Source organism: Cyprinodon tularosa, unplaced genomic scaffold (assembly GCF_016077235.1).
Source record: "Cyprinodon tularosa strain WSP-4 unplaced genomic scaffold, ASM1607723v1 ctg164, whole genome shotgun sequence".
Taxonomy (NCBI): domain Eukaryota; kingdom Metazoa; phylum Chordata; class Actinopteri; order Cyprinodontiformes; family Cyprinodontidae; genus Cyprinodon; species Cyprinodon tularosa.
In genome coordinates, this window is record NW_024038475.1 from 334,533 (window position 1) to 362,272 (window position 27,740).

Consider the following 27,740-nt stretch of genomic DNA (forward strand, 5'->3'; position numbering starts at 1 on the left):
AATTCTTTAGGGTTGATCCGTTTCTGTAGCGACTGGAGATCACGTGATGAAGATGTTCTGCCTCCCTGTGGACTCATATGGTCCAAACAGAACCTTCTTGACACTAAATCAGAGTTTAAATTCTAATGCTGGTCACTCAGATGTATCTGACCTGATACCAGAACCAAGGTTTCTGACTGGTTAATGGGTCAGGTTCTGGAAGAAGGAGGACACTGCTGATTGGTCCAAACTACATCATGACATCATCAAGGCGTCTTCTGCACATGCTCAGTCTGACTGCAGCAGATCAGAACCAGCAGGATCTAGTTGTGGATGTTTGCTGTTTTTGGAGCAGAAATAAAGACTCGGAACCAGAACCGGTTAGCTTTTCTTTACTGGGAAATTAAACTAGTCCAGAGATTAAAACCAGAGCAGAAACCAGTTTAGCTTCCTTTACTTAGAACTTCCTCCATCAGTCACCGGGGGAGTCACCAGTCAGAAATACAGGCACTTTGGTGGGCAGGACCAGAACCTGGACCTGTCACCATAGCAACAGTCTGCAGAAGCAGGGCTGTGCCATGGCGAGGCCTAAAGGCCACATGAGGCTCAGTGGAGGCAGACAGAGAAGATGATTGGTCCAGATGGTGAAAAACCTGGCCCAGCACCAGTACGAGCTGGTCCTGAAGTTACCATTAAAACCAGTTTATTAATAAACAAACATAACTCCCAGCCAGAGAGCATGCAGTGGTTCTAATCCAAATGATTGTTTCTTTGAGCTGATTGCTCAGATTAAAAAACATCCTGAAAATAAATGTTCTGGTAAAAGTATGCAACTCCAGTTGCCGCTGATGAAATTTAACCAGCAGAACCTGATCTAAATACCTGAACCAATTCACACCTTTTCCTCCCAAAACCAGAGCCGGTACCAGGGTCCAGCAGGAGCACAGTTTCTATGGACTGAACGGTACCAGCTGAAACCAGCCTGCCAGATTTGTCTTTAGGAACCAGAACCTGAATATTTTACTGATTCCACTTTAAAACCGGGATGGAGCTGGGACCAGAACCCAGCAGTTCTGGTGAGTTAAACAGAACCTAAAGATGGGGATCTGGGTTCTTCTCCATCGGTACCAGATTAGCATCACAGAACCAACAATAAAACACCTTCAGCTAAAATGGCATCATTGCTATAAATAAGTTACATTTTCATGCATAAGTTTCAGACGGTTTTGCTCTGAGGTCCGGCACAGTGGACCCCAACCCCCCCAATCAGTCATTCCTCTTTGGGATAACGCTGCAGTGGCTCCTCCACCTCGATCACCTCCACCACCAGGTTCCGGATCTCCTTCACGCAATCCAGCGGCTGGACTCCAGAACCTTCCGGAGAGGACGGGGTGTCGCTTGGTTCTGCTGGACTCTCCACAGTTGCTCCGGCTCCAGCTGCCTCCGTCTGAACCTCAGAGGACGGTTCTCCAGCCGAGGTCTGGTCCTCAGATGGTTCTTCTGGGCTCCCAGCTGATTCGACCACGTCTAGAATTTCGGAGGTCTCTGGGGTTCCGGTGGTTGACTCCAGGTCCGAACGGGGCGAGTCGCTCCCTACGGACACGTTCATGGAATTTGGATCCGAGGCGGAGAGGGACTCTTCCACCTTCAGCCTCAGCAGGGAGTCTTCTGCTCCCTCGCCACCAGGGGGAGCCTCTAACTGGATTCCTGGGTTCTGGTTCTGGCTCGGGTCTGTTTCCTCGCTGGCAGCTGCAGGTTGAGACCCGGTTTCTTCAGCTGCAGGTTGAGACCCGGTTTCTTCAGCTGCAGGCTTCATGGGTTCGTTGGTTCCATCCAGAACTGGTGCTTCTGAAGCTTGACTTTCTGCAGCAGCTGACGGTTCTGCTGAAGTGTTTTCTGCAGAACCTTCTGTTTTCTGGGTCTCTGGTTCAGCTGTTGAATTAGGTTCTTCTACTTGGACCAGAACCGATGTTTCCTGGATCTCCGCTGGCTCTGCTGTCTCCGGCTGGACGTCTGTCTTCAGCTCTTCTTTGCTGCTTTCTTCTACCTTCACTGTTTGGACCGGTTCCTCTGCCTGCTGACCGACTGCGGTTCTCGTCTGATCCTCGGTTGGGTCCATCTTCTCCTGCGGCTGGTCGGCCTCCTTGCCCGGACTGAGGGGCAGACCGTTGACGCTCAGAGGAGAGGGAGGAGTCTGAGAGGTGGACCTGGTGGGGAGTTGGGCAGGGCTGCCTGGTGTGGACACGGAGGACAGGCTGGAGCGGCTGTTCCTCACAGAGAGGTTGTGCTTCTTCAGGGCTGCGGCTTCCTTCACCACTGCAGGACAAGAGGAGAAACAGGAGGTTAGCAGGAGGACAAAGAGGAGGAGGAGGGGTGTCCTGGACCGGTTCCTACCTTTAGAGACCTCCTCGTCTAAGATTTGCAGGAGGATGTTTTCATAAACGTTCTCGATGTGGATGAAGCTGGAGTAGTCTGCATAGATGGTGGATTCCAGACCCTGAAGCTCCTGTAAGGATGACAGAGACAGATGATCAAAGGAGGTTCTTTTTTCTTCTGCAGCCTGCTGGATTAACCAGACATCTCCTGGATTAACCAGACATCTAGTCAGTGCAGTCTTTCATCCACGGTGTGATCTTCATTTTCTTTTGACTCCTAGTCAAAGCAAGCAGTGATCAAATGGAAGACAAACAATAGATTATGACATTTTTGGGATGATCTGTTTTTAACAAATATTTCTAAATACCTTTTATTGAATTTTGGGCCGTAGAGAAACAACCAGCAGTAAAAATCTTTTCGCTGCTTTAAGCATTTTTCATGTTTCTCCATGTCTCACCATGTCAATAGTCCAGCAAATGGTTCCGCCTGGTAGGACGGTCCAGCTTTACTTCACCAAAGAAATAAAGATGCTACCAAACTAATCCTCCTCATTATTGGGGGTTTATATAGACTGGATCAGAGTTTTGTTGGTCCATCCGCCCCAACAACATGCTCAGCTTTGCAGATGCCTCTTAGCTCTCTGGACTAATGAAACATTATTTAGAGCAGAGGTCGCCAACGCGGTGCCCACGGGCACCAAGGGGCCCTCAAGGACCACATGGGGTGCCCTCAACGCCGTTTGAAAACAGCAACTCAGCAGTGGGCTAAGTTTGAAATTTTATTTTATTCTGTGACTCTTCTTTTTAATCATTTATAGAGCATTTATAGAGCATTTCATCATAGTAATCATTTTAGGGCATTTTAGCATTTATAGAGATTTTAAAATTATAATGTTTAAAGGAAAATTAGAAATTAAAAGTTAACAATAAAAATGTGTTTAATTTTGATGAAGTTTAGGTGAACGCTGACCCCTCTTGTTTATAGGTCAGTATTGGTAGCCCTTCCTATGATTCAATAGCCATGAAGTAGCCCTCAGCCTTGAAATGGTTGGTGACCCCTGGTTTAGAGCAATGCTCCAATAATCCAGAAAAAAAACAGATTAAAGCAGCTGATTGGTTCATTCATGCTGAACGGGACTGATCAGACCCATGAAAGGCAGCTGAGGTGGTCCTGTTCCGGACTAAAAGGGCAACAACGAGGGAGAAATGAGAAGACCCAATGTTCTGAGATTTAAGAACCAGGAAAAAACATGACGGTTCTTTCAACAAGAAGCCATTGTCCTAAGTCTTAAAATATTGGTTTAGTAAAACAACAGATTTCAATGTTGTGGAAACTACAGGAGCCCCGGTCATCACTGATTTGGTCTCTTGCTCAACAATACATCTGAATTATTAATAACTCATTTTAAACCAGAGTGAGAAGAGCAGGCAGTGCTCAAAATTTAAGGAATCAGTCCTGTCCTGTGAAGCCCCCAGGAACCAGCTCTAGGTGTATTAGCCTCCACCTCCCTCCTTTAAGTTGCTGCAGAGCTCCTAAAGCATGCCTGTGGATCAGCCGCACATTGATCATATTTATCCACTGCCAGCTGTATGTGGTGCATATTTGGCCCAAAGCGCTTCCTGCTGATTTGGACTTTAGGACCTGATTGAGGCTCAGAACCAGAAACCTGGCTGTCTGTGTTTCTGCAGTCTTACCGCTTTGCAGGAGTCAGCCAAGTTCTTCTTAATGAAGGGCAGCGTGATGGAGACCAGAGCATCCTGGAAGATCCTCTTCCTCACCGTGCTGCTGTCATAGTCGTATTGCTGCAGTGAGAGGAGGTCAGAGGTCATTGGGAGTAATGGGTCATGGTGATAAACCCAAACATATTTAAATTAGCTCAGACACTCATCACTGATTTCTCAGCTTCATGGATAATTTAATAATAAAGACGCTAAACTGAAAGAAAAAGGTGAAATGCATCGATTTAGGTCTCAATCCACCACAGCAGCTTTTTGCACGGTTAATAAAGAACCGCAGCAGAAAGCAGAATATAAAATAAACTCAAAAATCATTTTTGAATCATAAAAGTCCCACATTTAAATATTTATTTTACTTTTAACAGCATCAAAAATTTATTTAATTTAAAAAACCGACCACTAATGAACGAGTTCTACCTGCAATTACACTAGGCAACCACTAGGTGGCACTATGAAATCACTGCTAAACCAGCAGTGTGTAGAGCACCAACACACCTACTAACTTTCATTTTAGTCCAATTAAAGTATTCAGTCAAGAAATTACTGAATTAAGAATAAGTATTTAATCAGCTGCATACTGAAAGTACTGAGTACTTTAATCCTGAAACAACTGGATTATTAGATTATTGAAATAATCAACTAATTTAGTAGTCGATTGTTAACTGGAGTATAGAGACTAAAACACGCCTTTACCGGTTAGATCAACCAACTTATAGTGGAAATTATACCAGAATTGTAAAAAGATATATAATATACTATATCCCGAACGCCTCAAGTGAAAAAGTTTTAGTTTAATTCTTTAAAAAAAATCTTCTTAAAGGAATCATTTACTATCCAATTATTAATTAATTATTATCATTAGTTGCCACCTAGAATAGTTTATGGATCATAACGTCTGAGATGTAAAATGATGTAATCAAGACGGTGGTAATTCTGGTATTTTAAAGTATGAAATACAAATAAAAACATGAAAGCACATTCAAGCAGAAGAAAAATTTTTCTGAATATCCTTTACGGTCCGTGATAACTGAATGTCAGGAAACGAACATCCAGCTCCAGTATCTATTGCACTTCCACCTGATTGGGAGGAGCCAGAATGCTTACTCATGTAAAAGTAATGATACTCTCACAACAATACTACAGTAAAGTACAAATAAATACTCCTACTGTGTTTCTTAAAGTTCCTGAAGTAAATGTAAGTAGTTAACACCTCCTCTGCTGCTGACACACTGCAGGGTGGAGAGATAACAGGAATAAGCTCAGAGAAGCTGCTGCTGTTGAAGACCAACATCTCAGACGGTTCCCGAAGGTCCAGTTTAACGTTAGAACAGAACAGAAACCCAACAGTTCCACACAAAGGCCAGGACCATGAGCCAGAAACATTCTCTGTGTAAACAAAGATGGCTGCAGGACGCTGTCCTCTGACAGAGGAGACGAGAGCAGAGGTATCAGGTCAGACTCAACAGAACCAGAACACAGTAGACCAGCACCAAGTCCAGCATAAGCTTTAAAGCACGGTGGTGGACACATGATAATGTGGGTTCTCCCTCACTATATGATACCATGTCTGACAGCTGCAGCTGGGTGGGTCCAAACCCGGTTGTCAACAGAACACTGACCCAGAACCACACAGAGATCAGCTGAGAGGAAGTGGTCATGTCAAAGTCCAGCCCTGATTCTGTGACAGAGGGACTGACCTTCAGAACCCGGTGTTTGGCCTTCTCCACAGCGGTGCCAGCCGTCTCCGGGTTTTCCTCCACGGCTTTCTTCAACATCAGCTCGAAGGTGTATGCCGCGTTCTCCACCAGCTGGACAGACCAACAGAACCTCATCAGAACTGGATTTTCTCAAACATGTAGAACTGTGGGAGGAGTACCAGGTACTACCTGCTGCAGGTCAATCTGAGCTCTGTGGATCACGGCTGTGCTGGTGCAGAACCCAAACCTCTCCTGCAGGTTCTGGAGTCTGTCCTGCACACTGTTGATCTGGTGGTAGCAGCTCAGCAGGTTGGGTCGGGCCATCTCAGCCAGCGCCTGAGGAAGGACAAGAACCTTGGTTCAGACTAGGGCTGGGTACCGAACTTCGGTACTTTTATGGTACCGACCGAAATGCTTCGGTTCTACAGAGTATCGAAACATGCCTCGTCTTTCGGTACCAAGTTTCGGTGATTGGCTGGAACACTTAAGGTGATTGCGTCATCCAGGAAAAATACACAGGTGGTCACGCCTACAGCCAGGGTTCATGTGTATCTTTTGTGAACTGGTTGCAGCGTCGCGGAACCCCTTTAAAATGCCCCCCAGGTCAAAAGTGCGGCTTCACTTTATTAAGACTGATGCTAATAGTGCACAATGCAATACATCGTGCACGGAAATAATTTAAGAGCAGAAAGTCGCTCTGTGTTTGACTGCAAGAAGAGCGGACCGCAGCCAGCGCGACCATCCTCCTCTCAGCAGCCCGTGGGCAGAGCAAAGCCAGAGCGGAGTGAATCATGCTGCTTTCAAACTGGACGCAGCAGGAGAAGCAAAATCACGTCTGCTGCTTCCTTTTTTGCTGCTTGTACCAGCTTCTGACGCGCGGCTGAAGCAGCTTTGCTGCTCTGGCTGCGCGGTCGCAAAGTGGGTCAGACGCACGTTGGGCGGAGCTACTCTATCCTTTATTTGCCTTGCAGCTATATTTGCTGTGATCAGTGGGAATAAAGTAGTTTTATTATTTTTTTAAGTGGGAAAATCCACCTGAAAACGTAATCAGTGCAGTCAGTTCATCCTGCCTTCAATATTTCTGTCGGAGCCGCTCAGACCCCCCATACCAGCGGTGCGCTGTCAGTAGGATCCCATTCAACGGGCTTGTTTGTCAGACATGGTAATTTTTCTAAAGGAAAACTGCTAAGTAAAAAGGTCCTCACAATGTAACAGTGAATATTAGACACTGAATTATTTATTTTTTTATGTAAGAGGAAAAATGTAAATGGAAAAACAGAGCTTAAAATAAAACTCAAGATTTGTACTTTTTTATGTTGTGTAATTTTCTTTTTTTTCGAATTGATATTATAAAACTGGTATCGAAAAAAGTATCGTTCAGGAACCGGTATCGAAGTGAAGGTATCGGTATTGGTACCGGAACCGAAATTTTTTTAACAATACCCAGCCCTAGTTCAGACTGGATCTGTACTTAGAGGATGATCTGGACCAGCTCAGGGTCCAGTTTTTCCAGAACAAAGCCAACCTTTTTCAGCGCCTCGTTGTCCACTCCGCTCTGGACATCCTCGCACACCTGGTCCATTTTGGTTTCAATCAGCTGCTGCCCCTCCAGAAAACCTGCGCTGATGGGATCCATCAGCTCCTCCAGCATAGAGCCTAGAAAGGGTTGGACGGACTCGGAACACAGCTGCTCTGCAGGCTCCGACACCTTGGCTGGAACAATGAGAAATGGATCAGAACCGAGCCTGCAGCACCACTCAGACCTTCCTGCTGCTCCACAGATGGTTCCGTTACCTCGGACCTTATCCTCCAGCTGCCGTCTGGTGTTAAGGATCTGGTCCATGTCGGACCTCATCAGAACATCCAGCTGCTGGGCCGACGTCCTGCACTCCTCCTTCAGAGCCGACAGTCCCTCCAACAGCCTCTCCTGGACCAGGAAGTAGGCCGCCTCAATCGTCTGAGGAGAGTCCGTTTAAAGCTCAGAAAGGTTCTGATTGTTCAACCCACCGGTTCTGATTACAGGTTGTGAACGGACTCACCGAGAACCAGACCTTCTTCTTCTCCGTCTTCTTGGCTTTAAGGCGAGGCAGCAGGTCTTTGCTCAGCGACGGCAACAGCTTCTCCATCACCATATTGGCCATCACCTGGAACCAGAACCATTCAGAAGGTTAGAGTCCAGTCAACCCGCTTAGAAGGTACCAGTTTCATCCTTTCAAAGAGCTCCAGAGGTTAGTCACATGTTTATCACTTGGTCCAGGCGGTTCCCCTCAGATGAAGGTGGAGAGGTCAGAACTTTTTAAATAAAAAATTCAAATTCTTCACAATTGTTAAGGAAAAAAGGTCCATCCTCCATTATTCCACAGTTCAGGAACCTCTGAGGTCCACATCTACTCTGTCCAACAACAGCCCAGCAGCTCTGGCTGGTACTGCTGGGCTGCGAGACTAAATATTAGGAGATGTTGGAAATAAGGGTTTTCAAACCCAAGCAGCGCTCCACGGCAGTGGCAGCATCATGCTGTGGGACAGAATAATGAAGATGGAAGTTGAGGTACATCAGCCTCTCCAGCAGGAACCAGCTAGAGGTTTTAATTGGATAACCCAGACACTGATCCAAACTGATTGTAGAACGCAGGGATTCCCAAAGTGGGGGCCAGGACCCCCCGGGGGACCCCTACTTTAAGAACCCCAGTTTAATGGATCAAACATTGTTAATTATAAAGAAAATTTCTGTTCTGTCCTTGACAGGACCGGACCAGGAGAAGCAGCTAGATCAAGGTGGTCAGATGTTCCTCTCTGCCCACAAGAAGCAGATTCAAACCAAGTCATCTCAGAACAAACAGGTGCAGCTGAACAATGAGCTCAGGGTCCATGTTCTGATAGAGGTGTGGCCTGAAAACCGACACCCAGTCATTCCAGTCATTTCTCAGCTGTGACTGAACTGCTGCCTCATATTCAAACTATGAGCTGCGCCTGTTTGTTGGCAACAGGAAGCAGGAGTTCTGCCGATCCGCTCTGCAGGCGGTAAGCTCAGCTTCCTGAGAGCAAACAAACAACAACAGCAGACACAATGGAGCGCTCCCAGAGCAGCGCGTGGGCGGGTTCCTGTCCCGCTTTAGAGGGAAACGCAGCCGAGGGGGAAAAAGGTAACAAAGAATAGAGGAGAGCTGATCTCCTCCAGGGACTCAGACATTATTCTGATCAGAACTTCCTCTGGATCTGAGTCTGCATCCTGTGTTACTCGGGACCTTTTGATCGAAATGCAGCAAATATTTACCAAATTAGCAGGTTGTTTTTTATGAAAGGGTCGATTAACTTTTCAGATTTTAAACGATTTTTATTTAGTAAGACTGAGATAAACGGCTCTGGTGCTCTAGAAGCAGACAGAAGGTTTTCCTTCAAATATTGATGGATAAAAACGACCGATCTGCTGGAAAAGTTAAAAACTTATAAACTTAAAAACTAAAAGACAAACAGATTCATCTGTAGGAAACGTTATCAGTGAAACAAAAGGTCCAAAAAAAGTAACAGAATTAAAAACAAAACAAAAAATACATTAAAAAAATAAAACTATTTAAGCTTCAAATAAAAAACGCAATATGGAATTTAAAGTAAAATATTACATTTATAATCACACTGCAAAAACAATCCAGAAATAAGTAAAAAATGGCTTAAATTAAGTATATTTAGCCTTAATTTGAGCAGGTAAATAAGATGATTTGCCAATGGAATGAGTATTTTCACTCTTAAAATAAGATATTTAGATAATATTTACTTGAAATAAGACGATAAAATAGTTTTTTCTTATTTTAAAAGGAAATTGTCTTGTTCCATTGGCAAAGTGTCTTACTTATCTCCTCAAATCAAGGAAAAACACACTTATTTTAAGAAAAAATAACTTATTGAGATTTATATTTTTTGCAGTGCAGCAGCTCTGGAACATGTCAAGTCCAAAGACTGACCGGTTCTGTACAGACCGGCACCAAGATGGTTTAAAATGAACAGTTGTTCTGCTTCGGGTCAGAACCTTGGAAGCAGAGCCTGACTGAACATGAGCTGGTGAAACAAAGCATTGTCTGGCCCGTAGATGGAACCCATATCAGAATCAACCCAAATGTCATTTTTATTGCTTAATGTTTGAGATCAGTCTGATATCAGATCAATCTGCATCGGCCCGACCCTGAAATGACCTACACACATACACATCCTAGAGCACACATCTGGATACTGAATGAAAGCGTAGAACAGAACTCTGAGGAACCCACAGACTACATGATGAACTTTAAACCCGCCTCAGAACCAATCTGACAGAATACTCCGGAAGAAGAACCGCAGACATTAACCCTAATTAGGCCTCTCAGGTACCAGACGTCTGGGATCTAAGGGGACTGATGGGGAGAAAGCCCGGCTTCAGGGTCAGAACAACAGGGAGACTTCTGGAGGAGGACCTACCCTGACGTCGCTCCCGATCAGCATGTCCCACACCTGGTATTTGTCTCGGTCCTGTCGGTAGAGCTGGATGGCCTTCAGGAAGGCCTGGACTTCACACGTCTTCTTCTTCAGGAAGTCTGAGGATGAGAAGCACAATCAGGTGAGTCTGTGGTGTCCTTCACCACCAAACACTCTGTGGGAGCATCAAACACAGGTTTCCAAGGTGCTCGGATGAGCCTGTCACCATGGCAACTGGAGGAAAGCCATTTAACCTTCGGCTGAGCAGCAAACTGCAGACAATCTGAAACGGTTCCTGCAGCTCAGTGAGGAGAGACGGAGGTGGAAACATCTGGTTTCAGCTTCCTCACCGGGAAACCTGTAGATGTTCAGCAGCTTCCTGGATCCATCTCTGATACTTAAAGGAAGAAAACATCCAGCCTGCCTGAGGATGACCTCATTGTTACTCATGTAAACACATCTGGATCAACTCCAGAGCTTAAATGAGTCCAGATGTGTAGATTTACTCTGAAACCATATAAAAACTAAAAGATCTGGTGTCAGGTTTCAAATCAAATCAAATCAAATCAGAAGGAGTGTTTTCTGATTTGCTTTGCTTCTGCAGATGTTTGGTACCAGGTTCTGGTTCTGTTCAGATGGATTCATGACTGAAGATACATCAACTAATAAGAGCTGCTTCAGACCTTTTTAATTATCTGCTTTATCCCATTCTTTGTTTTCACCGAGTTAGTGAGTAAGAGGAGCACACCTTCATCAGTCAGAGTTTCCCACCTTGGTTCTGGTGCTTGATGCAGTCCGATAGGATGGAGAGGAAGGCCGTCTGCTTGGCCTGCTGCCTGAAGCAGAAGTAGGAATCCCTCCTGTAGGGCAGGCGGAGGTAAACCGGGAACTGCCCCGGCATCCCTGACAGAGGAGGAGCAAACTCCTCCTTTACACCTGGAGTAGAAGAAGAAAGGCGCCGCGTTAGACTCCTGATGAACATCCACATCCAGCTCAACCAAAACTCGTCAGTAATCTCCCTTTGTTTCCTGTCTGGCTTCATGAAGCTACAACAGTGGATTATTTGAAGAAAAGGATTTAAAACTAACTTCATTCTTTTAAATTAACTTCATTCTGTCAACTTAACTGATGACAGTTTTTCATCGAGCAAAGTGTTGGATTCAGAAAGCTGCTGATCTCAGAGTGGAACTATTTCACCACCCAGCCACCATTGGTCACGCTCATTTTACAAACAGAAGAAGACGAGTTCAGGCGCCTCCACAGAGAAAACATGCAGCCAGACTGGCTCTGATGACACTTTTATCTTCTAAAGCTCCCAAAAAATAAAGAACTGGAAACATAATAATTTAGCTTTTAACTTTAATTATAACCAACACTTTGATGAAATAAGAAGATGATGCAGAGCTGGTTTATGGTTTCATTTCAGCAGATCTGCTCTGCTCTCATGTTCCAGATGTTTCCACACAGACGTCTGCAGAAACTGGCAGGACGACTTCAGATGGTTTATTATGGATAGATCTTCAACACCAACAGGGCTGCAAATACAGATCAGGGTCCAAATCAAACCTTCCTTTGAGATTTTTAAGACTAAACTTAAACTGATGCTTCAAAGGCAGAAAGCAGCTAAATTAGGGGTCTGAAACACCAAGTCAAATATGGGTCTGTCTTCTGGTTCTTCTCAGCGAATGCGATCCGAATCATTCAATGGGGAAAACAGATCAAACCGTTTCCAAATGTGTTTCCTTGTTCTTTAGAGCACAATGAAGGAACCAAATAAGCAAATCATAACAATTAGGGGTGGAACGGTACACAAAATCCACGGTTCGGTTTGGTTCACGGTTTCTGCCCAGCAAACATCCAGGTGGGGCCCATATGGTCCTCACTTGGGCTAGATGGGCTTCAGCTGGGCTTGGGCTCAGGGTGGGCTCTGTTGCTGGGACCCATGTGGGCAGTAGACCAAGCATGGGCAATAGGTGGGCTCCAGCTGGGCACGGTTTACAAATTCAAAATGGTCAAATCGACATGTTATATAACAGCCACTGAAAGGTCTCCTTTTTTATGCTATTTTACTTATTTATTTTTAAGAAGTAAAAGTCTTTAATCCCACACTAATCCAGCCTACCTAAATGATACATTTATAAATCATTTAAATAATTGTAATTTAAATCACTTCACAACCCCCCTTTCAGTGAAGCGGCTGAAAATTTAGATCTCAAAATTTTACTGAGATGACAGATCAATATGTTTCATAATAAACCGGCCCTGATCAGTATTTCATATTCTAAAAGTTTTTAATGTCTCTTCCTTTATTGTTTTCACACAGGTGAATTCTACTTTCATACTGATACACTGGAATTAATCTAAAACCAAATAGTATGTGCTTAGTTATTTTATTATTTGATGTATAGCTTAATGATTATACACTCTTCATTTAGTTAATTCTGTTCTAACATCACCACGCTGTGGATTAACTAGCTTTTAAGAGCTTTTTAAAAAAATTATGTTTTGCTACGATGTCTTGTAAACAAAGGATGCTAAGAATTTAGTATTTCATTTATTGTGGCCTTTATTAACAAACTTTAGAAGGGGAAAAATAAATTACCACAATTCTCAATTCAGTCACTAGGGGGCAGTGAACACGAAACAGGGGAGCGTTTATAATGTTCATATTTTAATAATTTCACAACTAAATAAGTATCTTGAAAATCACCCAAGCTAACTAAACAAATACGAAAATGGTCTGAAACAGAACTAAACCTTGTAGCGTCCAGGATCATACAGTAGTCTTGCTAACAAAACAGTTCTATTTCAACCGGAAGTGGATTCCGACACCACGCTTAGCCGGAAGTTAACGGGGGCCATCTGTGCACATAGCCTATTTAACTCTGGCCATTTCTCAATATGTGTTCTTGAGCGTTCTCGTGTGCTCGTGTACTCGTGACACGTCATCAGCCTCAGCCCGGGTACCGTTCCAATTCTCAAGAACGCCAGATCGAGAACACAACAAATCCCCGGATGTTGTTCTCACCCCGCCCTCTTTATCGAGCATACATCAGAGCAGACTTGTGCGTTCTTCAGACTGACCGCTTCCCCAGAATGCCCCGCGGCCGCAGCTTGATTCAAGACAGCGCTCACAGTGTTAAGTTAAACATTCCCTTTTCTGCTGCTGTTGTTCTTCAAAAGAATGTTTTGAAATCGTTTGACGCGATAACATTATACATTTAAGCCTCCCTGTGTGGTCTGTTTACAGAGTTAGTGCAAAATTTAAAAAAAAAGTCCGACGTTGAGCGGACCAGAGTGACCAGCAGACCTCCGAGGGTAACCGCAGCCAGGGCTAAATTTACCCCGTCTGTAGTGCACTTTTCTCGGTCTAGTTATGTGTGAACTACCGCTCGTTCTGATGGCGTTTTTTTGCGGTTCGGTAATTTTTTTAAATGTTTTTTAAGCTTTAGAAATTAAAAATATTGTTTTCAAAATGTTTTGTGTAGGGAATAAATAGTTTTGACTGTTAAAGAAATGCTAAACAACGTTGCCTGTGATGACGTCACGAGTACGCTTCTGCTCCAATACACATACGTGCTTGCGTGCTCGCGTTCTTGTCAAGTCCGATCTTCCTGCGTTCTCGCCAAGAACGGACTTGACGAGAACGCGAGTACGTACTCACGTTCTCGTGAATTGAGAAACGCCCTCTTATTTCGGCGCCATTGGAGGGACGTTTTTCTTTATCTTTGCAGCGGAGACAGTATCCTTCGGACGACATACAGGTAAGAATATACTTCTACATCTAATAAATACTGTTTTTCGGAAAGTAACTATAAAGAGTGTAGGAGCTAGGTTTAAAGTGTCTGCTGCAGGCATAGTTTAGAGAATGCTAGTGATGGTGAGATGAAGCCTCATGAGGCATTGAACCGTTTGGCCAAATAGCTTCAACAATCCCCACAGTTCATGAGGCTTCATGTGAACATGTCATCACAACTGGTGGACAGCAGAACTACAGTTTGTAATAAAATCTATATTTCTTTTTTTCCCCTTTAAAGTTCCCTTGAAATTGTTAATGGTTGGTGTGTATAATAAAATCTTTTGTAATTTTTTGAAGTGTAAAATTTCTTAGAACAATCATTTAAGGTGCACAGTTTTTCTGCCATTTTAGTTAAACAAACTCAAGCAGACAGTGAAAGTGTTTGTGCAAATTGGGTAAAACTGGGCAATCAGAATCAGAAATACTTTAATAATCCCAGAGGGAATTTACTTTGATGAGCAATGATGAGAAAAATGAAAGGCGTTAGTCATTTTTATTCAAACATGATAGTTTTTCCACAATTTTTATTTCTAATCAGGTTGGGAGTTGTGTTCAACCAATCTTTTGACTAAACCGACCTAATTTACCCAATCTACAGGTGCTGGTCATAAAATTAGAATATCATGAAAAAGTAGATTGATTTCAGTAATTCCATTTAAAAAGTGAAACTTGTATATTATATTCATACATTACATACAAACTCATATATTTCAGATGTTTATTTTGTTTAATTTTGATGATTACAAATGACAACAAATGAAAATCTCAAATTCATCATATCAGAAAATTAGAATATTACTGAAGACCAATAAAAACAAAGGATTTATAGAAATGTTGGCCAACTGAAAAGTATGAACATGAAAAGTATGAGCATGTACAGCACTCAGTATTTAGTTGGGCCTCCTTTGGCCTGTATTACTGCAGCAATGCGGCGTGGCATGGAGTCGATCAGTCTGTGGCACTGCTCAGGTGTTATGATAGCCCAGGTTGCTCTAATAGTGGCTTTTAGCTCTTCTGAATTGTTGGGTCTGGTGTATTGCATCTTCTTCTTCACAATACCCCATAGATTTTCTATGGGGTTAAGGTCAGGAGAGTTTGCTGGCCAATTAAGAACAGGGATACCATGGTCCTTCAACCAGGTACTGGTAGCTTTGGCACTGTGTGCAGGTGCCAAGTCCTGTTGGAAAATGAAATCTGCATCTCCAAAAAGTTGGTCAGCTGCAGGAAGCATGAAGTGCTCTAAAACTTCCTGGTATGTGGCTGCGTTGACCCTGGACCTCAGAAAACACAATGGACCAACACCAGCAGATGACATGGCACCCCAAACCATCACTGACTGTGGAAACTTTACACTGGACTTCAAGCAACGTGGATGAAGTGCCTCTCTTCTTTTCCTCCAGACTCTGGGACCTTGATTTCCAAAGGAAATGCAAAATTTACTTTCATCAGAGAACATGACTTTGGACCACTCACCAGCAGTCCAGTCCTGTTTCTCTTTAGACGCCTCTGACGCTGTCTGTGGTTCAAGAGTGGCTTGACACAAGGAATGCGACAGCAGAAACCCATGTCTTTCATACGTCTGTGTGTGGTGGTTCTTGAAGCACTCACTCCAGCTGCAGTCCACTCTTTGTGAATCTCCCCCACATTTTTGAATGGGTTTTGTTTCACAATCCTCTCCAGGGTGCGGTTATCTCTCTTGCTTGTACACTTTTTTCGACCACATCTTTTCCTTCCCTTCGCCTCTCTATTAATGTGCTTGGACACTGAGCTCTGTGAACAGCCAGCCTCTTTAGCGATGACCTTTTGTGTCTTGCCCTCCTTGTGCAAGGTGTCGATGGTCGTCTTTTGGACAACTGTCAAGTCAGCAGTCTTCCCCATGATTGTGTAGCCTATAGAACTAGACTGAAAGACCATTTAAAGGCTTTTGCAGGTGGTTTGAGTTAATTAGCTGATTAGAGTGTGGCACCAGGGGCCATCAATTTTGAACCTTTTCACAATATTCTAATTTTCTGATATGATGAATTTGAGATTTTCATTTGTTGTCATTTGTAATCATCAAAATTAAACAAAATAAACATCTGAAATATATGAGTTTGTATGTAATGTATGAATATAATATACAAGTTTCACTTTTTAAATGGAATTACTGAAATCAATCTACTTTTTCATGATATTCTAATTTTATGACCAGCACCTGTATATTTTTACTCAGGCAAAATAATGCAAATTAGTCTCATCAACCAGTTTAATCGTAAATTTCAAAAGTTAAAGGCAGGTCTTGAACCATTAACTTCTAGAGTGAGAGCCTGTCTCTTACAGCTGACGCCACATATGCAGATTATCATAGGGGGAGAAAATACTACTTAACAGCAACGTGTTAACACTGACTTTGTCCGGTGGTTTGCTCAAATTTTGATCATTACATTGTTTATTCAAACCAAATTAGTTTTAAGCAACTAGATTGGTTGAAAAAACAACCAATCTATTCTTAGAATCTATCCAAACTTTATCCAGCTGACAGCAGCTCTCCTCCAAACTCCCACATCTTGACTGAACACTAAGGCTGTTTAGATGCCTGTCAAAATTCTTGCGCTTCCCGAACCACTTCCCGAAGCGGTCACGTGGTATCACGGTAGTGAGGCCTCGGACATCATTAATTTTGGCCCAGCCTCTAAATGAATCACGCCTTGACACGCGCTTCGGGGAAACGCCCCCTCCATTACTCGACACACACCTCGAAGCCTCGGCTCATCTCATAACATCACTAGTTTAAAGTGTCTGCTGCAGGCATAGTTTAGAGAATGCTACAGGTTTGAGACCGCAACGTTGTTGAGGGCTAGGCCGCGCCAACTGCTACCGCCGTCGGCTCGGAGCTTCGGCTCTGCGGCACATTCTACCGTCTTAAGGGAATCAGAGCTGGACTTGCACTATTAGACCATAGCTACTTGGGCTGTTTAGTGTTTTTTTTTTTTCGCAGTAGGTATGTGACTGAAAGTTAAAAGGGCCGTGAATAGACCACGCCGCGTTCTCTGGACTTTTTGTTTCTTTTCCCTAGACGTGGTAGTTCCAGTGACCCGCGCTTACTGTTTCCAAGCCTGACTCATACAACTTTGAGTTGTACTTTTTTTTCCTTCTCTATTTGCGCGTTGCTGTTCTTTGGGTTTGTTTCTGAAAGTGAAGTCGCTTTTTGGGTCTTAAATAAGTGACGGTGCAGTGCATATAACCAGCTGAAATCCCTCCACCTTATAATGCACAAATTAGTCTAGTCACCGCTGTGATGCAATATACTCAAAACAAATCTAGCTTCACTTAACATGGACTTAGATCTGTGATTAACCACAGAAACACATTTTCTAACCAAATCATTTGCGGTTGTTGGCTGGAGTTTGTCATCCTGTGTTTATCATAGCTGAAACCTAAAACATTTTTTTTTCTTAGAAATCATGGAGACTTCAGAAAGAACAAAAAGGAGGAAAATATTGGCAAAAGTGAAGGAACATTTGCTTGTGCTCGAAAAGGAGTCTATGGCTTTGTCGGCAGATAATTCTGAGAAAATGGATTCCATGGACACTTCTGATGCTTGCGAGGACAATTTATCAAGTAATCATTCAGAAAGAACACAAAGGCAAATATTGGCAAAAGTGGAGGAGCATTATCTTATGCACGAAAAGGAGCCGACTGATTTGTTGGCAGTTAATTCTGAGAACAGATTCCATGGACACTTTCTACGATGCTTGCGATGACAATTTATCAAGTAATCATGAAGACGGAAATTCCACTGATGTTTTTTATGACAATGTCCTTTTTCACATCCTGAAAGTCCTTGAGGAAGTCAAAGAAACCCTAAGAGTTCATGGAAGGATGCTACAAACTATGGCACAGCGTGGCAACAGTGGTGACACCCTTTCTGTCATCCCAGATAGTTTCCCCCTAAAGACAGTAGGGGAGGTCGAGGTAATGGAGGAAAAACTGTCTGACCCAAGCTTCATGTCTGAACTGGTATGTATGTAAAGTCTATAGTGAAATTTCATTCAGTTTTATTTGGGGGGCTGGCAGTAAATCTGATCTGATCTGAAACAAATCATCAATAAATTGAACAGTAATCAATAATTCTATTAATTGGCACTTATAGCTTTCTTAAAGCCAAAAAATCCTAATTCTATTATTTCAGCTTCCTAAATAAGAACATTTCGTTCCTCTTTGTTGGCCATAAACCGAGTATCTCTTTGTTTTGTGGACAGAACAAGAGATTTGAGAAGCACCAACATATTTCAAAATGTTTTAACATTTTATTACTATAGCAAAAAATCGATTAATTGTTGAAATACTTAACAATTATACATTAATCTATTTCCTGTCAGTTTACTGTCAATAAAAGCGAGCCATAAGAAGCTGCAAAAAAAAAACAAAGATTTTACTTTGTACTGACTTTGTTCCCCCTTAGGTCACAGCAGTGGCAGACATTGGAGGGAGCACTGTGGATGAGGCCACAAGACGTATGATGGTCTTCATCATGGACCATGACCTTTTCAGACAGTATAACTTTGTGGACCGGAATGGAAAGCGGGAGTTCAGGACTTTAAAGCTGTTTGAAGTCATATTTGGTAAGTGCATAATGGATTATAACTGTAATACAGTAACTTTTGTCGAGAGAAATTTATACTCATTTATTGGCTATGGTTATTACTGTATGACTTGAAATGGCATTTTTGGCTAGAAAGCTTAATTTAATGTAATTGGGATTTTCTAAGGTGCAATAATACGCTCACCTCAAGGACATAAATGTCCCCTTAAAAGAGGTGCTCCAGAAATGTTATCGGAAAAGTAAATGTTTTCAAGATTTTCTTGCACAGATCTTTCAGTTATCCGTTCTTATGAAAAAAAATTATTTATTTATTTATTCGTTTATTTGATAGGGACAAGTATGTTTCATGCATCATGTCACACACTACAACATTTTAGCTAAGGCTAATTCTCAATGTCTGTCCCCAGTTAGGCTTTTACACAAACACAGTGACTGTACACAAGAACAACAGAGCAAATAACACATTAAAACATCACAGAAATAAAATCAGGTCAGTTAGGTTATTAATGTTCACATGACTGACCTCTCAATAAAAAGTCTTTAAGTTTATGTTTAAAAAGGACCCAGTTTGACTCTCCCTTCAGTTCAGTAATGTAAATTTTGTTTTTATTATCACTTGGTTTGTAATGGTTATTGGGTTATTAAAGCCAGATATTACAAAAAAATGTGACAGCCATGGCCAGATGGCATTGAATTTTGATCTTTGTTTTTTCTTTGCTTTTCCCCAGTTCATTCTGACATTTGCAGGTTTGTAAAGTCAATAATGTAAAGGGATACTTAACCCATAATTACAATTTAAACCTTGAGTGATTGATATAAAAGTGATCAGTTTTGGGTGAATATCACTTCAACATAGTTGACTTTACAATCCTTGCTGAGAGTTGTGTTGGCACATGAAGTAACCATAACATATTCATGTTCCTGCAGGAGCTTTAAAGAAGAACGCCTTAACCAGCCAGATCACCAGGAAGGATGTGGAGAGGGCAGTTTCCAAATGGCTGATTGGATCAAGGGGCAGGGGAGGAAATAGACAGGCCAGACAGGTCCCTCAAGTCCCTCCTTCTCCCTCCTTTTCCCACTAGATCCACTTCTTGCTCAGCGGAAGAACATTTGTTATGGGACCTTTTTTTTTTTCTTGATGTATAACACTTTCTCAACTGGTTATAATCTGTATTATATTGTGTGTGTATTATGCGTCTGATTTAATCTGTAAAATTCTTATTCCATTTGACTTAATAAAAAAAGCTTGAATAATGGTATGGCATTTTTATTTTATATAGTGGATAGAGGCAACTCACAGTTTATTGCATCAAAGTCTTGATAAGCAGTATTCACAAAAAAAAATAATACGATAATAAAACAAAATAAGAACCCACTCCAAAATTAAATAGCAGGGGCCCACTCACCAACCCACATGGGTTCGGTATATGTTGATTACCGCGAAATCCCAGAAAATTAATGAAAAAATCCATTAAAAATTATGAATTGTAATTATTTTAAATGATCCGCGGAAACCCTGGATCCGCATGTTTTGCTGCTTTGAATTTAATCATCTCGCGCATGCCCTCTACGATCTCAAAGGAACTCAGAAAGAGAGCCACAGCGGAGGCCGTAGGCTTTGCTTTGTGCAGGCGGTCTGGTGCGCAGCGGAGCGGAGCGCTGACGGAGGATGTGGGATTTCGGCTTTAGCCTGACATGTTGGTCATGTTGCTGTTAGCATAAACAAAACGTGTTGCATAATGCTTGCACACTGTTTTTATCCACAACTTTCTTTCCGCTGTCATCGTAGGTCACTCTAAATGCAAAGCGCTCCCATACAGCAGACCTATAAAGTGCTGCTGGCGCGTCTTCCAACTCCTGTTCTTTCCCACTCGCCATACCCATACAATTCTCCACAACAACTGATTTTTTTCTGCTACACCGGGCTATGCTGCTTTGCTTCTTCTTCTTCTTCTTGTTTACTACTGGTGGTTGGCTTTGGTCGCAGTACCGCCACCTTCTGCTCTTCTGGAGTGTAAACGCTTCGCCTATGAGAAAAAGGAGCAGCGCATGAACCGAACGCAACACACGCGAACCGAACCGAGGCAGTCGAAACGAACGGTTCGGACGGTTTTCATAAACCGTTCCATCCCTAATAACAATGCTCTGGTCCTTTAGAGGAAGACAAGCTTTTTTTGTATTTTTAAGCCCTCAGACATGAATAAATATAACACAAATTTTAACATTTGATAGATTGGAGGCTCATTTGGCACACCAGAAAAGCCTGAAAGCTGTTTTACAGTTTCGCCACCAAACATATGGTGTTAGGCAAAGCATAAACTTCATTTAGTTTGGAGAAATATTCAGAGTTTAGAAACGTTTCAAAGGAAAACTAAATTAACTGGTAAGTTTTCCGATCAGCTCAAACAGAAATAAATTCAAGCCAGATTTTGTGGATTAAAACGAGGTTTAGCTCTGACTTGATGTGAGGCTGTCAGCAACTGAAGCCATAAGACTGAACAGATGTGGAGCGTCAGTGAGGAGTCTGAATATACATCAATAAATGTGAAGAAACTAGTCCTATCTGACCGTCATCAGCATAGAACCGACCGTCTGCATCATGGTGATAAATGAGCCAAACTAAAGGGGAGGGGGCGAGCATTCAACCCCTGAGGTTCACCACAGCCCTGCTGAGGTCAGCAGATGATGTCTACAGAAAAGAAACTATGCAGGGGGGTGTTCTGGTGGATCTCAAAGACAAAAATAGGACATTTAATCTATCAGAAAATAATGGATTTAATTTTTATTTATTGTTCAAAAAGTTGTTTTTTAGAAATATATTTCTTAAGTGAATAAATGACTCAGTAGTGAAGACATTGCACCATATTGTGATGGATGAGTGGTTCTACTCACTGTTGTCGTCAGGGTAACAGCTGTCCACCATTTCCATGTACCGCTCCTCTGTGGTCAAAACAGTGCCCCCTGTAGGCAGCAGCTTGTAAATCGGAGGGACTCCTTTCACAAAAGACTGAGGGCAGAGCGGGAACCGAGTCAGAACCAAATGAGCAGAACTTCCTGATGGATTCTGATGGCCGTTTCTCACTCACCTGCAGGCTTTCATGACACTCCAGACAGTAGTTGGCTCTCACCACGACGTAGCGCTCCCTCCACTTCCTGTTTTCATCAAAGTAAAGCAGACCTTCTTCATAGAGAACCATGCCTTCTTCTGGAGCCTCCTGAGGGCGACAGACTGGGTCAGAAGGAACACAAAGCTTTGATGGACCCTCTGACTAATCAGCCAGAAAGTCAGTTCTGAAAATGTTTTACTGAGAACACCCAAAAACGAAAGATTAAGAGCACGCATCTCAGAGAAACCATCAAAGAGCCAGGAGCTCAAACTCAGACCCTACAGGCCTCAGGTCAAAGGTCATGGCCCTGAACCTATCTGCTTTAAGGACTGAAGAAGGAGACATCTACTCTATAAAGAAAATGGCAGCAGGACTTTGGCTAAATCTCCTTCTGGATGAAGCTTCTCAAGAACGCCAACAGCAATAAGCTCCTCCCACCAGCTGTTAGGCACAGCAGAGGAGGCTGATGATTTGGGCTCATTGAGACGCTTGAATCATTAAATAGACCAAAAAGCCTAAACTGGGTCTCCATCAGAACACAATGTGGCCTAGTCAAAGGCCAGACTGCAGCTTTCAGAGAGCTGACAGCACGAACACTGATGAAGACCTCCATGGAATCAGAACTAGCCTGTTTCCATTTATCCTCATCATTTATTCATCCGCTGGTTCCCATCCCATCCATTAAGGGCCGACTCCTTCCTGCCGAGTCGTTCCACCAACCTTCTGCTTCAGCAGCTGTGTGATCTTCTCCTTGTTCTGCTCCAGTTCGTCCTCCACCTGAGCAAACCGGGCCACGGTGAACTGCTTCATGTAGTACGGACTGAACTCCCTGAGCTCAGCTTCCACCTGGCCTGCAGCGACAAACACAAGAAGAAGAGTGAAAACAAGCAACCATTATGCTCTAAAAGCTTCCATTATCGGCAGCGGGATCCGATGATATCCCTGTGGTCCCATTACAGACAGAGAGAGAGACAGGAAGAGGACATCAGGACTGAAAGCAGGCTGGAGAGGTCCTATTCAAACACCAGACACATTGGGTCATTTAGTTCTGGTCTAATTCGGACCAGAATCTAGTCGTTTCTGACCTGGTTTAAGGCAAACGGAAAATCCATCTGTTGGCTTTTTATTTGGCCTGAAAGAAAATAAAAGATAAAGAAATGATTCTGCCTGAACCAAATGGATCCAGAATAACTAATAAAAACCCATTTCTGATCCACTACTAAATATAACATGGTTTGAATAAATAAAAAAATCTGAATCTATTCAGATAATAAAAAGGTCAGAGGAATATAATCACGACACTGATAATAAATTGGTTCTGAAATGATTTCCAGTTCATCCAAACAACAGAACCCTGCAGCTCTTATGGACCTGGAGAAGTTCTGGTCCGTTGCTTCAGCTCATTTAAATTTGCAGGCATTCATTCAGACTCCGGACTTTGACTGGGCCACTAAAACGCCTCGGTTCTGGACACAAAAAAAACTAAACAATCAGAGTCCAAATAAAGCTTCAGAACCATTTGGATTCTGTTGGACTGTTTAAGAAGCTGATCCAACAGGTTCTGAACCAGAAAACCTGTTGGGCCTCCAGAGCTGAAATATCCTAATTTCTGATTCACTAGATAGTAAATTTCCACTTCTGTCAGCAAAGTGAGAAAGCAGAACATGTTTCCACCGGCCTGAGATCTAATCAGCAGCCACAAAGAACCCCCACCCCCACCTGGCCCGGTTCAGACTGTAAACAGATATTTAACTGACTGCATGTTTGGAGGTTCGTCCTATGCAGAGCAGGGGGCGATGATGTCAGTAAAACGTGACTCGGACTCATAGTTCAGGACTCGTCTTTGGAATGAATCAGCATCCTGTTACTCAGAGTCCTGCTCTAAAAGGGTGAATCAACATCAGACTTTCAGTTGAGGAGACGGAAACGTTCCTCCTTATTGAAGATGGATCTAAGAAACCAAACCGCCTCCGAGTTTCTGGAAGAGCCTCAAACGCCTGAAGGCAATCATATAACTTTGATAAAACTCCAGAGAAATCCAGAACATCCAACGTCAATGTCCTGAAAATACTGTCATGCTTTTCTATTAAGATGAGACCCAAGAAAGACGTAAATAAAGATAGATGAATACAACAGACGGCCTATTGTTCAGCTGACGTTAGAGAGGAGGAAGAAAAAATTGGCTTCAAAAATCTCCCCAAAAATAAAAACCATAAATCAGCAGCAGATACAGATGTGCTTGAAAGTTTCCATACCCTTCCATAAAAGGCAGAAAGAAAGCCAGCTTCCAGTAAAATAAATAAAAATGATAAAAAAAAAAGGAAAATGATGACAGCAACACTCAGCAGTAATCATTGCAATCAGGTGTTTTCTGTAATGTTCAGGAAGTGTTCAGACTTCTGCACCTGTTGACAGGTATGTTACTTCACTGTTCATCAGGAAGGTGCTTTAATTTGTCTGGGACAGTTTGATTTGTAAAATAATTTTGTTTATTTTACTAAATTAAAATCTAGTAAACATTCATAATTATTTTGTTTGTTTTCTGTTATTTCTGTATGTAAACTTTCAAGCACAACATTGATCAGTTAGACTGATGTCGGAATAATCAGCATTGACCTAAAATTAAAGCATGAAACTGGAGGATCCCTCAGATACTGATGCTCCAGTCAACGTTAAAGGGGCGGAGCCTTAACGCATGTATGACCACACCCGCAACCTTTGACGCCAACTCCACCCCCAAGTCACAGGACATCAGAACCAGGCCAAAATGGACCAACAGCAAAAATAATTTATCTAAAAACGTTTTTATGCAAAGAGAAAAAGAGACAAAAACTTTGCTCTTTATTATTTAGTATTTGACCTTACTTTAAAAAAAAAAAAAATATATATATATATATATATATATATATATATATATATATATATATATATATATATATATATATATATATTAATAACAATATTTGTATCCTTTTTATTTACTCCAACCTTTATTACAAGTAAAAATAATGATTCAAAAATCAAACTTATTTTTTTAGAACAAGATGATTCATTTTCTGACATTTCTGAATAAAGCCTTTTTAACAACATTAGTAAAAAAAATGTCCTCCTCGTTTCTTCATCTCTCATTCATTGGAACTTCAGCAGTTTATTTTATTTATCTTTTTACTCTTTTATGTTTATTCTAAATTCTTTGCTGTTTTTAGGACCAAAACATTTTTCATTTTTCTCCAGCTGAACTCAGACTGACAACTGATCAGGTTCTGCTCAGGTCTAGCAGACAATATTCGGGTCAAGATAACGACCAGACCTTGAGACTGACTCGGTCCAAACTCCTGGTTCTGCTCCTCCTGTCTGGACCTGATTTTTCTAACTTTGTTCAAGTCAAATCGGGTAAAATACTGCTTCTAAAACAGGAACCCATTGGTCTGTATTGGCCTGCAGCCGTTTGGACCCCCAGGCAGAAGCGGTTCTGGAGGCTTTAGAACCGTTTACATGGTTTTAAAAGCCAAATTGTGGCTGATTGTTTCCAGAGAAACGTCCTGTGCTTCATGCATGGACATAGCTGATCCTGCAGATGTCTCCTCTGGTCCAGAGCCAGAGCTGGTGTCGGTTCGGATGATCTCACTCCTCCTGTGGGAATCAGCAGCGTCACTCATCAGGTCTGATATTTAAACGGTTGGGTCCGCCTGAGAGCCGAGGAGAACTGAAAAATCTGCAGTGATTTATGGGCCCAATCAGCCGCTTCTATGAAACCCAGAAAATCTCAGTTATGTGGAGCAAAATGTGCAGAAAACTATGATCTGGCTACAGCTTGACTTTCTGGTTTTAACTTCAGAGAAAGAATAAAATCTGAGAGTTCAGGTTTTTAACAGAATCCTCGTTCTTCTCCAAAGAGCAACACTCATCACATTCACAGATGATGACTGTGAATATCTCTGCAGCTGCTGAACCAGTCAGAGGAAAACATTTTCCATCCTCAGCTGCTTTTCTCCCTCCCCTCCCTCTCTGATGACCTCATGGCTCTGAGGTCACCTTGGTTCAAGCTGCTCACAGGAGATTTGAATACAGACGATGTGGTTCATGGTTCATGCAAACATCTGCAGCAGATTTGTTTGTCCTGTTTTCCCTCAGAACCGGAAACATTTTTTACTCAGTTTCTTCTTCTTTCTGCAGAAATAAAAATTGGTTCTACTTCTTTTCCAACTCAAACACAGCTGAAGCATTCAAGCAGACCCTGGACAGCGTTCAGAACCAGAAAGATAAAAAGATGGATTCTGCTCATGTTCTGTTGGTGTTCTGGTGAATTTGCCGATCCGCCTGCCTCCATCTCCTCTGGCTGTGACTTATTCCCTGTTAGCTCCAAAGCAATCAGTCTGAGACAGAACCACTGATTGACTGACCATTGATTCCGAACCTGTAGGTCACGCCGATCGTCTTTAATCACTTCAGATATTTACATACAGTCCCACATATTTGGTTAAATCAGTCTCAGTCCAGTTGGACATTGGACTGGTCCAGCTTGTCTGCTGCTGTTGTGGACCCGCTTGCTCTAAAGGTGCGGCTCCTGTTCCACCTGTCAGAGATCCATGTTGGCTCCACCTTAATGAGAGCAACTCAGTAAAAAGCTTCATTCTTTGCTGAGGGAGCAGCGTCTTCAAAGCCCGTTGGACCGGAGCCCGACCCGAAGAATGCTGGAATGTGGTTTGTTGGTTTCACTGCAGGAGACCTGCTCTTCCACCCTCAGCAGGAACCATGACAGCAGCTGAGAACCAAGCCAACATGACCTCCACTCATCTAACTTCAACCAGCTCAGAGAACAGGAAAGGAAAAGGTGGATGAAAAACCTTCAAATTGATCACAATGTAGGGGTTTAACAGAATCAGCACCGATTCTACACCTTCCATACAAACATTGCCTTTAGGTTTAAAATGAAATGTCTCCATGGAAACAAAGTTGACTGCAAACTGCAAAAGGTTGTCTGAGGCAGAGGTTCTGTTTAGAATCTTGGGGCAGTAAATAGGCTCAGCAGAACTTGTCACAACCTTTACTGCAGTGCAGCTCTGTGCAGCTTTGGGAGTCCTTAAAGACCTGAACAGCACAGAGACCTCTACCAATCCGTCACACTCCTTAGCCGATGGATCAAAAACCTCCACAGATCAGCCACAGACCTCAGCAGATCCGCCACAGACCTCTGCAGATCCGCCACAGACCTCTGCAGATCAGCCACAGACCTCTGCAGATCCGCCACAGACCTCTGCAGATCCGCCACAGAACTCTGCAGATCCGCCACAGACCTCCGAAGATCCTACCGAAACCAGCCACCTTCCAGCTGATCTTCAATATTCCGACATGATCTTCATGTTTCCTTTTTCTGTGAGGACTTCTCCCAAGAGCTTGTTTTTCTTCATAAGCATAGCATGCAAGTGACCTTTCAGCTGATTGAAGGGTTACTAAGACCATCTTCAACTAAAGGCCCTGATGGTTCTGGTCTGTTAAGATTGTTTGTATTGATGATGTGTGAGTCTGTTAAACCCTAACAATACCTGCCCGTTAGGTATCAGAACTAATGTTTTCCCAAGTAGTTTATCTAATTAGGACAGTTCCTCACTCATAATAAAAAGTCATCTTCATTTTGTACGCAGCAAAGGTCTGGGAATGGAATTAGAGCGGTGTCCTTGATCTAATAGCATAGTGTAATATTTTGATAAGGCTGGAGCCATGGACGTCTCCTCATCTGCAAACATTTATGTTGTGATAATGTGGCATATTGGAGTTGTATAAAATGCTTCTTTTAACTTTGATTTAGGGCCTGTCTGTCTCCAATCAACACTCCAAATTTAATTAAGTAATTTAGTTAATTAATTTTGTTTGATTTCTAAAATGAATCAAGATTTTGTCTAAAAGTTTGAAATGAACAAATTTTAAAAACTAGAAGATTAGCTGAAAGATTATCCTCCAGACAAACAGGCTAGAATGTTACGCAAGACAGACGTGTCCTCTGGTCCCATGGAG

The 27,740-nt window shown here is 42.5% G+C and overlaps 1 protein-coding gene across 1 annotated transcript in view; it reads right to left on the minus strand.

Moving 5' to 3' along the window:
• Positions 1–354: 354 nt before the first annotated feature.
• The window catches only part of niban1a (niban apoptosis regulator 1a), a 30,869-nt gene continuing 3,483 nt past the window's right edge, over positions 355–27,740 (minus strand). The window contains exons 2-14 of the mRNA XM_038280768.1: positions 22,446–22,576; positions 21,705–21,833; positions 21,511–21,625; positions 11,006–11,170; positions 10,238–10,353; positions 7,828–7,932; positions 7,583–7,745; positions 7,314–7,501; positions 5,978–6,124; positions 5,789–5,899; positions 4,050–4,157; positions 2,374–2,485; positions 355–2,295 (exon numbers count right to left, since the gene is read on the minus strand). Of these exons, the coding sequence (XP_038136696.1) occupies positions 1,250–2,295; positions 2,374–2,485; positions 4,050–4,157; positions 5,789–5,899; positions 5,978–6,124; positions 7,314–7,501; positions 7,583–7,745; positions 7,828–7,932; positions 10,238–10,353; positions 11,006–11,170; positions 21,511–21,625; positions 21,705–21,833; positions 22,446–22,576 (2,636 nt within the window). The 3' untranslated portion in view covers positions 355–1,249. The remainder of the gene's footprint in view (positions 2,296–2,373; positions 2,486–4,049; positions 4,158–5,788; positions 5,900–5,977; positions 6,125–7,313; positions 7,502–7,582; positions 7,746–7,827; positions 7,933–10,237; positions 10,354–11,005; positions 11,171–21,510; positions 21,626–21,704; positions 21,834–22,445; positions 22,577–27,740) is intronic.